The sequence below is a fragment of the Magnolia sinica genome, chromosome 15, assembly GCF_029962835.1.
Source record: "Magnolia sinica isolate HGM2019 chromosome 15, MsV1, whole genome shotgun sequence".
Classification (NCBI taxonomy): domain Eukaryota; kingdom Viridiplantae; phylum Streptophyta; class Magnoliopsida; order Magnoliales; family Magnoliaceae; genus Magnolia; species Magnolia sinica.
In genome coordinates, this window is record NC_080587.1 from 17,384,614 (window position 1) to 17,397,588 (window position 12,975).

General features: G+C 38.9%; 1 protein-coding gene across 1 annotated transcript; it reads right to left on the reverse strand.

Moving 5' to 3' along the window:
* Positions 1-10,814: 10,814 nt before the first annotated feature.
* On the reverse strand, positions 10,815-12,128 carry LOC131227564 (probable carboxylesterase 15). The gene has a single exon (XM_058223363.1). It carries the CDS (start codon positions 12,037-12,039, stop codon positions 11,008-11,010), a length of 1,032 nt encoding a protein of 343 aa, XP_058079346.1. The 5' UTR covers positions 12,040-12,128; the 3' UTR covers positions 10,815-11,007.
* Positions 12,129-12,975: the final 847 nt, after the last annotated feature.

Sequence of the window (12,975 nt, forward strand, 5' to 3'; positions counted from 1 at the left end):
CTGGCCACTTGTGCTTTGAATATATAATCGTACATTAGCAACATTCCCAAATAATTTGCATCCATTTTTCAAATCCAAAGTAAGCGATTTGTGCACACATGTAATAGTTTGAATTATTCCTACCCTTGATCTAAAGCAAGATTAAATTAATTTAGAAAAGTCCAATCAGAACAACTCAAGAATCTTGATGAACAGGAAACCAAGATGCTCTGTATAGAAATCATGGAATGTCTACAACACCTGGAAGTAGTCCAATACAGTTTGAGTGATTTTGTGTTCATTTATAGAGATCGATGAAAGAACTTTAGAAGTTAAGAAATTTGAAAGACACAAATTAATACATTGAATTTCAACTCTATGAAAATATGGGTTGGTGAATCCTGGGACATGTGCCCTTCGTTGATAACTTCCCGGGGGACACAAAAACTCTTGTATCAAGTTGATTTTTATGTTTTCCCTTTACCCATGACTGGATGATCTTATGAACAGGCAAGATGACAAATAAATATTATGTAAACCCGTGAAAGGTTTTAATTTTGAACAATTAAGGTCCATCTAGATCACTATTTCAAGTGGTTTGGTCTACGTGTGGATTTGCTCTAATTTTGAATTCATGCCTAAAATAAGCTTATGGTACAAATCAACGGCATAAATATGACATATTCATCATTTTTTATTGTATAGAAATACATAGAATTTACACAGGATCCATACGGTTTTTGAAGCAGCAATTTAAGTTCAACCAAACAATGGTGAGAAATAATGATAACCCATTTGCAATTATTTGCCGCATAATTAGGAAAATTAAACAGGCCTAAATGAAAGCACATTTAATTAAATAATAATAATTTTAAATTGTAATAAACGTTGGATGATTTGATCTTTTCTTTAATTTTGTATATGGACAGTCTCCTTAACTTTTAATTGAAAAGCCATTGGATGATTTGATATTTTCTTTTCTTTTGATATGGACATTTTCCTTACCTTTTGAATAATCAAAAATTTTAAATATTTAAATACGGCAACCCCAAGAGAGGGCTATTATATAAACCGTTTGCGGTCATTTAAAATGACCCAACCCAATGGCTAAAGCCCCCTGCATCTTACTGCAACATGTATGGATGCATTCTAGAAAGGGGGTTTTTCAAGTAACAGTGCATGACACTTGATGTGTAGGCATGCGAAAATTGTACATATGGCATACATTAAATCAAGTTAAAACAACCACAATGACAAAGTCAGTCCCAAAATCAGATTGTTGAACCTAACCTCTTAGTTCATTGCCACATGTTTGATGAAATAGGGCCATTCATATCTTCTATTTTTAATAATCCAATAATTCCCAACCTATCTAACAGTCAGATAATCAAATAAGTGTAATTTTTTGTTATTGATTCATTTAAATTGGGAAAATATATTAGCCAATTTAATTTAACTTGTACGCCATGCATGCAAATTCAGAGAAATTTCGAAGTGTTTATATATCATCCGTGGGCACTCTGCATGAGTATAAACCTCATGATAGGGATCCAACCCGAGTTTGGATTGGGTTGGGTCAAGTTGTCAAGTGCTTGAATCGGGTTCAGGTTGGAAAATGTCAACCCGGTTTGAAATCTTGTTGTGCTCAGGTGGAGAAAATTCAGGTCGGAACATGTATTTCGGTCGGCCACCTTAGTGTGGAATTCATGTTGGGTCGGGTCGCAGGTTGGGTCCTCTTGAGTTTGGGTTGGTCTTGGGTTGATCGTCCCCCAACCCCACCGGCTGAGTTCCTCCCTACCCAAACTTCTTTTTTTTTTTTTGGGTATTGCTGGTATAGATTTCCATAAGCAGTAAAGAGAAACAATTAATGATCTAGAACAATGCCATGGTTGATACTCTGGCACTGAACAATCATAGACGTATCTTAAGATAATCATAAACTGAAAATTACTCTGGATCAGCACCTAACTCTCTAATTTTGAACCTTTTACGGATGGCTGGAATGAAACATGACCAACGGGCCTGATTCAACAAACAACGTCCATTAACAAAACATAAATTCGTTTGACCAGTCTTATTTATACCAGTTGTATAATGTTGAGTGCCGGCATATCAACCGTCACACGCAAGAGTATCATATAATTCTCCATAGTTAGTAGCCGACCAGAACACAGCCAGCCAAAAATATGTAGAATATCCGGTATGGATCGAATTTTTGGTTGAGAACATGCGGAATCGATACACACCATGCAAATGCATAGGTTTGGAGATGTCCTTTTTATTAGAAAAGAAAGCCTCGAACCGTACAATCGTGTAACGTTTCTGGCTTGGATTTTCTCCATTATGTACTGCATATAAATTGCACCATGATCCACCAATTTGGACACTTCAGTGGTGCCTGGGCCATTGGCATGGGCCTGTGGTCACAACAATCATGGGCCAGCCCAGCTTGTCCATACCATAGTTCAAAAACCACGAAAGTACTACTGGAGTCTGATGTAGAGCGGGTCGTGGACACTTTTGTGGTCAAGATGGACCAAAGAAGGTCCGATTGGAGGCAGAAGTGATCGGGACTGTCAAAACCCTAAAGTCGGCATATCTCACAAACTAGAATGAGTTATTTGGCGTACAATATATGATTTTGGGGTAGGAGAAGATAATTTAGCTAACCAACCCTGCTATTCTGGGTTGCGCACCCCTGATTTGCAAAATTCTGTCAGATTGACAGTGGAAAGTCCATTTTAATTTCATTTTTTACTATTTATAGTAAGTTTTAGTTTGATCATAACTCTTGATCCTTTGATATTTATGAGTCATGCCCAACATGAAAAGGGCTTAGAAAAATTAGGAGAACAATGTGGTTAGGCCAAATTGGACACTTAATATTTTTGGCTTAAAACCATGAAGCTATTTATAGTAAGTCAAAATGTGGGGTTTGAGTTAGAGTTTGATTCCTAAACTTCTTCCTATGTTTGGTATCACTATTTAAAGGAGTGTGGATTCCTTTTTATCATCAATCAATTTATTTTTGAATTTATTAGAATATATTATTATTTTCCTATTTCCCTTGTGGATTTAAGGAATTTTGTGAGGAGTCTAGAGAAGCTCCATGGATTTGGAGTAATTATTTCCTAAGGAAGATAGTGATTGACCTCATCACGTCCATTCTTGCATCTGGTTGGGTTGACTCGAATACTTGATCAAATACTTGATGAAGCAACATGTTGTATATAAGTTATGGTTCACCCAATGGGTAACTCCTAATCGATTTGGTGAATACTACAACATCCACCCCTTCCATAGAATTGGTTGTTCCCACCAGGAGAATAACCTACTGCAAAAGATCAACTAACTACTCGTCAGATGGCCCACACCATAGAATATAATACCTCGCCATTGATAGATAGTAAAATACAAGTATGGTCCACTTAATGAGTAGATTTGGATGATTTTTGCATTAGGCAATCTGGACGATGGGTCTAACTTATTGGACAAATTGGATGTTTTCCGCTGGGTGGACCATAACTTGTGACCCATCCAACTGGTTGGACTTGAGATCTTCTCACTAAACTAAATCCATTTTTAGATCGAATAAGCTTGAATGTGGTATAGATATTTTAAATCATTGATGAAGGATATTTTCAAAGTATTAGGTACCATCTGCTGGGTGGACCACACATGCACACAGAAGTAGAAGTTTTAGAGGAATGAAACCACAGGTCTGCCATCAAGAGGGATGGTTTTCCTAATTAAGGTTGAAATGGCATATTTGTAGCATATAGCACATGTACTTATAAAGTCAGTTCGGGTTGGACTTGGGCAAAATGACTTGAGCCCAAGCCCAACCCAAAAAATGATTGGGCCATGCATGCAAGTCCCATCCCAGCCCATGAGATAAGCTAGTAGCAGTCCAAGCCCAGCCCAAAGCCGAGTCATGTTTGATGAGTAGGGCAGGCGACCGGGCCCATATCAAAATCAGTCTAATCCACTCACTAGGTAGGCTACACTTGCTTGTTGATTCAGATAATTGATTCTCCATTAAAACTATCAGAGACACTCCTGTCAAATATACACATCTAGGGATTGAATAAAACTTACCATGGATGGCCCACAGCTAACGTGTTGCAATGGATTATCCTTTCTCGGCCTGGCTCGGTCCGACTCACTGAGTCAGAAAACCATGGACCATTTAAATGATACCAATCAATACCCAAGAACATTCATCAACAACAGCTGGGGCCCAGAAGATGGATGGACTAAATCATTCCCCCATGGCCTCAAGTGGACCATATTGGCCATGTGACACATTGAAAGCATGGATATTTCCTGTGGAGGAGAAACTTATAAGCAATCGTACGCCAAGAGATATTAAAGGAGGAGATCACTGAGAATGTGACAAGGAGGAACACTTTGAAAGCAATGGAAGACTGGAAGCATGGAAAGAATGGGAATTATTTTATCCTCTGGCTCTGCATGACAATTGATACACAGGCACTACAAGGTATATATCTTAAAAGTTAAATTGACTAAATCCGAACTCGCTGTTGCTGAGTAACAGTGTAAAATTCAGATATATCTTGTTTGAAGAATCTCATCTTCTGATTTATAGAAACTTGTATCTTTTGAAATAAAACCATATTAGATATTTTTATTTTTAAGAGTCCTTTTTTAATTAATATTTAGCTAACCAAAATAAGAGTAATCTTTTGTTCATGATACGCCTAAAATGGAAATTTGAGTTACTTTTATACCATGTATGCAATTTCTCGGTAATTTTAACGGGCCGCTTATGAAAAACGTGCAGATTTATAAGTAACGTTCACGTGGTATGAATCCTATCACAAGTGACTTGTGGTCCAGTTCAATTGGTACGTTTGGAAAGTAAGATCAACTCATCTGGGTTAGCTGAAACATATATTGAACGTGCTATGATGGGACTTCCTACCATCCCACAACAACCTAATAAATGGGCAATAGGGTTTTGTTTGGAAGCTTGTAAATGAAGATAAGTGAGAAATAGAATTGGAGGTAAATGATTTAAAGGTAAATAAATGGCTTACTGAGATGTGCTTGGATACCATAAAAAACGTTTATTAGGAATAGTTTAAAACCATTCTGGAATATTTTAGGAATGGTTTAGGACTGTTCCTGAACAGGGCGTCAAGGTTTTAAAGCATTCTTAGGACAATTCCAAAATTTTAAAAATAGTTATAAACCATTCCGAATTTTGGGAACAATATTTTAAGATCGGTGTTTTTCTTATTTAGCAATATTGATTTTGAACCATTACTAATTTCATACAAGCACTTGTAAGAAAATAGAAAAAATGTTAGAAACGGTATTAAGCCGTTCCCATAATACCATCAGTACCACAGTTTCTTATCCATCAATCGCTATCATTTGTGAGCGGTTTATAACTAATCAATAATCCACCTAGAAAATAAAAACTGTAGCCATTTATATTCCATTGAAACTTTATATATAACATATTTGAAACATGTAACTATATTGCACAAAAATATATATATATATATATATATATATATATATATATATATATATATATATATATATATATAATATTTACAATAATAAGTTGAATGATTCCAAATACATGGAAAAAAAAAAAACCTCCTTGCTGCCCTCATTCATCTCGCCTACAATGCTATCACTTATCCATTTCTACCTACAACTTGTAAAACAAAATAGAAAAAAATTAATTAATTACATTCCAAATAACAAATAAATAAGTAAAAGCCTATCTATTATTGGAAACCACGGTAACACCCAGAGATGAATCAAGCAAGGTATATGCAATCGCATAACCAGGTCCAAATAAAAACAATCCAAATTTTATGTGGAAAAATTCTTACAAGAAAAAACAATGGCATAAAGCAACGAGTGATATACTATGAAAGTAGAAATTACAAGAGATGGCAACTTACTAATTCAAACAAGCCTTAAATTTCTTTCTACAAACCTTAGCTATGCCATTAAACCCATTGGAACAAATTAAAATGCCCTAATACATCTCTCTCTCTCTCTCTCTCTCTCTCTCTCTCTCTCTCTCTCTCTCTCCCCCCCACCCCTTCCCCCCCCCCCCCCCCCCTCCCAAAACTCAATTACATCCGATATATAAACTATCACAATTAGAATAGGAAACAAATCGTGCAGTTACACAATTCTGCACACATCTTCGTTGAGACCTTCGATGACATCGACACCCCATCAAGGATATGTCGATGGCATTGAATTCCTTTTATGTCATTGAGTAGCAACACTAAAACTTTCCAGCAATCAACATGGATTTTTCAGATTTTTTCGATGAGATCGAGTATCTGTCAATGACATCGACATCTACTCAATAGCATCGAGCGGTGTGTTGATGATGGTATCAACAAACCCCTGTTACTGATAGATTTTAGGCCTCAACAACATCTATAACAATTGTCAATCTCTTGAATTCATCATCAAACATGAATGGACTGACATTTATAATTGCATCTATTGCCTATATGCACACAACCATGTAATTTCAACATTATATGGAATTGTAAAGCACCATCACAAAATAATTAAATGAAAAGAGCTAAAAGAAAAATGGACCATTTACAAGAGAACCCATTGACTAATTTATAGGATAATCATATAATTTTCTTTTCTGAAGGCAAGTGAGCACTAATAACAAGAAAATATCACAAAAGCTTCACTAAACATTGAACAAGATGTTGGTCTAAAGGATGATAACATGAACCCGAGTTGATGTCTGAGTTTGCAGGCAACCATTGCTTGCAATTTATGCATTATTTGCGAGTTTTTGTCTTGTATCTTGTCCATTATACTGGGAGACGGAGCGAAATTCGGAACTGAGACAGGAATAGCAAACCCTGACATAGGAGGTATCGAAGCCTCCTTTGTTGGAAACCCAAACAAAGGAACAATTGGTGGGTGAGGCAGAGACAAAGGAAGTCTTTGTCCTGGGATTTCGAACATCTGAAGGTCAACTATGGGCATCCCATGCAAATTTGGGGTTCTTGGAATAGATGAGCACGAGAACTCCAGTCCATGCCCATTCCCAGTCCTACACCCATGGGTAGGAAATGTGGCATGGGTGGTGGGCGCATGTATTGCATTCCTGTGGTAAGATTAATGGAGGCATACATAGCCCACTTCCCATTGACATAACTTGCATGAGGGATGGAAACACAAATGTGTAACATTCATATCAATACTATTATTTTGAGAAACTACATTTTTTTAACAGATACCATCGATCAAGTAACTCAAAATGACGCATCAACGAGGCTCAATTCGATAAGTGTCATTGAGTAAGTCCATGTACAGTCCTTTCTTATTTAGGATTGAGTGTGAGAGTTCGATTGCTAAAATCGATTAGTTTCTTGATTTAAAACCACTGGTGGTGAAATTTGGTACACTTATGGGTTGAGTGCATCCATCAAGAGTGGAGTAGGAAAAAATAAACCACTATAAATGTTTATATTTGAAATTATCTTTGAGCACTTCGGTTTTAGTTTGAGGACCTACATTTACTTCCGTCGGATGCTCCCACAAAGACTAATACATTCACACTCGTGTCTGGTGGATTCGGCCCTACATAAGAGCCTACGTCATACACAAACCTATATATTTTGGATTATAAACTCTTATCATCAATCCTACATAAGGAAAGAGAGTATATACTCATGTATAATACTTGTCGAATTGAGTCTCTTTGACACATCATTCTTAAGTCAATTCTTTAAAGCTCTCTCATTTTTTAATCAACTCTTCAAATGCTCTCCTGATCATTGATGCCGATGATTTAACTCTAAGATAAAATACATTGCACACAATGCTCCATCGAGGTAAACAAGTAATGGAAGGTTTGGTGAATCACCTACAACTCATGGGAATGTTGTAATTCTTAGGAAATTCACTTACATGTGTGTTATAGAAAGTTTAGATAATAATTTTACTATATATATATATGTTCAAGTCTAATCTCTAAAGCAAAGTAGAAATCAAGTTTTTTCTTTCTTCATTGAGGTTAGAATCCTCTTTCAATTAATGAATTATAAAGAAAATGACTTATATCTCATGAATTTAGAAGTTAGGAATATAGGGTATGAGTAGGGAATTTTATAAGCTTCTATTGCACTTAAAATCTATAAAAATACCTATAGACTAGATACTATATAAAGGAGTCAAGTTCTAACGGTTATAAAATAGACAAAAAAATGGTACTGTCAATTGATCAAAACTTACCAAATTAGCCTAGAGAACTTACTAGACATATTTAGCTTTGAATTGGTTGGTTTTAAACAGTTTGTTTTCTAATCACTCGGGACCTCTATAATCTATCTAAGCATGTTCAATTGGGGCTCCTTTGTTTACTCGTGCGACTCTCTAAGAAAGCTCAAAAAGTCATTTCACCCCCAAATCCTTTCTCAGAAAGAAGATTTCATTTATATGCTCATTTACTCTAATTTCATTTCATTTTCATGCATTTACTCTCATTTAAATACACTTTCAAAGTAGGTTATATTAGAGGGATAAATGTATTAAAGCCTCTCATTTCTTTACTTCTCTTGTATAGGGTGTAGGCCTTTTTTCTTTACTTCTCTTGTACAGGGTGTAGGCTTTTTTGTTTTATTTTTATTTATTTGCTTGCGTACCCTGGGCTTCTCTCTCTCTCTCTCTCTCTCTCTCTCTCTCTCTCTCTTCTTTTTTTTTTCTTTTTTTTCTTTTTTTCTTTTTTTTTCTTTTTTGGGTCTTTTCTTTCAAAAATAACATTATAATAACAACTTTGATAAATTTATTTGTCAGGGCTGTCATAGCTCAATAATGGCTGCAAGGCTTCACTTTCATCAGCTCACCGTAACCATACTATCAATTCCTTGGAAAACAAATGACCGTTTAAAAAAAAAAAAAGCCATCCTACGTGCTGATTTGATCATCAGAGTTGTAAGTTTTTTAAGGTAGCAAAAGGAAGATGTGGTGTACGGTCCACATTATTTGATCAGATGTCGACACATCCCAATTGAACTTGACTCTTCCACAATTGCAATCATTTCCCTTTGGGGTCAAATAAAATATTTCCCAATGAAGGATTACGGGGTCAACGGAACGATTTCTGCGATTTGTATTGCATGAACTGGGGAGGAACCTTCGTTTTAATTTCCAAACTTTTTTGTGGACGCAGATTTCCTGCAAAGGCGTTGGTGGGAGGTAGGTGGGGCCCACCGTGATGTTTGTGGGAAATCCACCCCGTCCATCTGTTTTTCCAGGCCATGTTAGCCAAATATGATGAAAATCCAAAGGTCGAGTGGACCGCACTATGAGAAAATGTGGGTAGGTAAATGCTTACCATTGGAATTTCCCTGGGCCGACCGTGTTGTTTATATGCCATCCATACCGTTCGTAAGGTCATTTCTACTTGGATGAACTGAAAACATAAAAATTTACATCGATCCAAAACTTGTGGCCCCACGAATGTTTCGACAGTAGATGTTAAATCCTCTGTGTTGCAGCTCACTTGAGTCTTGTATTTGCCTTATTTTTCGGTCCATGTCCTTATACTAATCTATAAGAATGGATGGACGGGATGGATTTATCAAAACTAATTTCCCGTCGCCGGAAGTTCCTGCCAAGGCCATTCGCAGCCCATCCGCGTGCCTTTTCTATGACCGTCGCGAGCGAATTAGGTGCGGCTCCTGCGGTCTCATCCAAAACGGTGCCGCCCTTCCTGTGGGGCAGACCTTAATTTACATATTCTGGATCTACACCGTCCATATGCTATTATATACCATTTTAAAGACATGAGGTAAAAATGAAGCAAATCCAATTCTAAGGTGGACCGTGGTATAGGAAACATTGGTGATTGGACGCCATACCATTAAAAACTTTCCAGGGCCGACTATAATGTTTCTGTAATGTTTATTTACCATCAAACCTGTTGATAAGGCCACATAAACCTGGATGAAGGGAACAAAATAGATATCATCTTGATCCAAAACTTATCTAGCCCATTAATGGTTAATCATGACTGTTTCCTGTAGCATGGCTCACTTGAGAATTGGATCTGTTTAATTATTTGTTATAATGTCTAAAATGATCCGGTAAAACATATGGACAGTGTGGATATCGAATACATACATTAAGGTGGGCCCCATAAAAAGGGATGCACCGTCTTGTTGTGAGGCCAGGGCCACACCAAATCCGCTCCACCTTACATCAATGGAAGCGGATTGGCTGATGTACCGCCCACCAGATATATCGCTGGTGTAAGTACGTGCAGTGCGAAGACAAGCGCTCCTCGAGCTCCGAGTTGTACGAACGGTTCAAAGGAGATCAAAGTTACATGGCCGCACAATGATGTATTTATTACATCCACACCGTTCATCCATTTTTTGAGATTATTTTAGGTACCATACAAAAAAAAAAATCATATCCAAGGATCAACTGGACCACACCACAAATAGAAGCCGAGATAATGCTTTGCACCGTTAAAATTTTCGCAGGGCACACCATAACGTTTATTTTCCTTCTAATCCGTTCGTAACGTCACAGAGACATGGATGAATAGGAAAAATAAATAAATTTTGATATTGGTCCAAAACCTCAGTGAACCCCAAAAGGGTTTCAATGGCAGATGTTCAATCCCCCACTGATTTTCTCAGTGTGGTCCACTTGATCGTTAGATACGTTTTATTTTTCGTCTCAAGTCTTACGACTAGCTAGAAAATGTATGGACGGTTTGGATATAACACATACGTCATTATGGGACCCACAGAACTTACTGACGTCAATACACGAGCTATATAGCTGGTGTGTGGTACACCAGCCAATCCGCTTCCCTTGACAGAGGGTTTCTTTTCTGACACTTGAGGATCAAGGGCCAGAGATTTTCATGTCCCATCCTGAATTCCTCTGAAACAACGACTCTAGAGAAATCCACACCACTTTTCATTTCTCAAAAGAAAATGACAAACAAACAAACAAACATAACACGAGATACCGTCATCTGTCTTACAAGCTATTACGCGATGGGCGCCCCGAATGCCTTTTCATAAAGTTCGAGATGGCCCCGATTAGCAGCTCTGTTTGGGTACCCGTATCCGGATCCGAGTCAACGGCTATCTTGTTCAAGTAAAAGGTGTGGCCCACCCCAGGACTAAGCAGAACCTCCACATCCTTTCCTGCCTTTTTCATGGCCTCTATGTATTCCATCTCTGTATCTCTGATCATATCGTTCTCGGCCACTGCCACCAGGAACGGTGGCAAATTCAGCCGGCTAAGTGGTGGCGCCGCTGGCCCCATCGGGCACGTGATTGGATGGTCCTTAGTACTGCCAAGTGGCAATGCCAGAGCCAGGAACTTGTCCACCATGTCTAGTGTCAGGAACGGGCTGGGTGGGAGCTGTAGCTCTGACTTACTTCGTGTGGCCCGAATAAAGCCCGGGTGGATAGGCACACCCCCGGCTAGCCGTAACGGCTCCCACTCCTCAGACCCGGCTCGTGCCGCCACCTCATGCACCAGGTTCCCGCCTGATGAGTCGCCCATGAGGAAAACCCGGCTGAAGTCTGCAGCTTCAAGCCACGGTTCATGCAGCTCGGCCCGAGCGAGGGACCGGAGCCAAAGGAGCGCGTCGTAGCAATCGTCGATCGCAGCGGGGAGCCGGTGATCAGGTGCCAGGCGCAATTCAACGGATACGCAAATGGCTCGAGCTGACTTGACGAGCCGGGCATAGAATTGGTAGTACATGTACCAATCAGCTCGGCTCACGCAGAAGCCGCCGCCGTGGAAGTGGAGGATGAGAGGGAGCTTTGGATCGTCGAGTGGCTGCTTTTCGGGGACGTAAATCCGGACCGATAGATTGGAATCTGGGTCGATTATTACGTCGTGGGTTGCGACGCCATCGACAAATTCCTTTGATGGTGGGACAGGGGTTACTAGGAACTCTACTTCGGGTGGCCCAGCCCATGAACGGTCGATCGAACCGTCGTCATAGACCCGAAGCCATCCAGACACTTCATCGACGACCTTCTTATCGAATCCCATTTCGGGTTTTCGTGTCCTCTTTCAATTTCAATTCCAAGAAGAGAGGTTGAGAATGCAATTGCAGTGGACGTTCCTTGCTCCTTATATAGGCCATGAATGCAAAGGGAGGAAGCTTCCCAGCTGTTGTTGGGTAAAAACCGTAGGAATTCCTTTTGATAATGATGCGCGCAAATTGGTCAAAGGTTTTTCTTTTATAATAATGTGGGAGCTACTTCACAGGTATAAAAGGTCCGACGCGGTTTGGCTAGTGACGCTGCCACTAGACAGGTGGCTGGTGGTCGGTGATATGTGGGGCTCATTATGATCTATGTGTTTTATCCACACCATGTATTCATTTTTACACATCATTTTAATACTTTACACAATAAATGAGATTGATCAGATTCTCAGGTGGACCACACCATGGGAAAACAGTAGTGATTGAATGTCTACTGTTAAAAACCTCCTAGGGTCCACTTATTTGACATATAGCCTGTGGATTAGGTCATACAGACCTGGATGAAGACAAAGAAACAAATATCAGCTTCATCTAAAATTTTTGTAGCCTCGAGAAGTTTTTAACCGTGAGAGTTCAATCAATACTGTGTGACCCACTTGAGATTTTTATCTACCTCCGTTTTGGGTTTATACCATAAACTCATCTTTAAAAATGGATGAACAGCAGGGATGCGACGCATATATCATTTTGGGGCCCATTGAACACGAACCACTAGCCATTGGCTACTAGTCGGATGAGTAGCCAATTCGTTTACGGAAAGACCGGAGCCATTTCCTTCGAAAGCCTTTCGCAAGATGTTAGGCCCAAAGGATGTTGGTAAGAAATCCACCCCGTCCATCCATTTTATGAGCCCATTTTAGAACTTGAGACCAAAAGTGAGCAAGATCAAGATCCAAGATTCAAGTGGGCTGCCCTAAAGGAAAAGGTGGGTAGGAAAA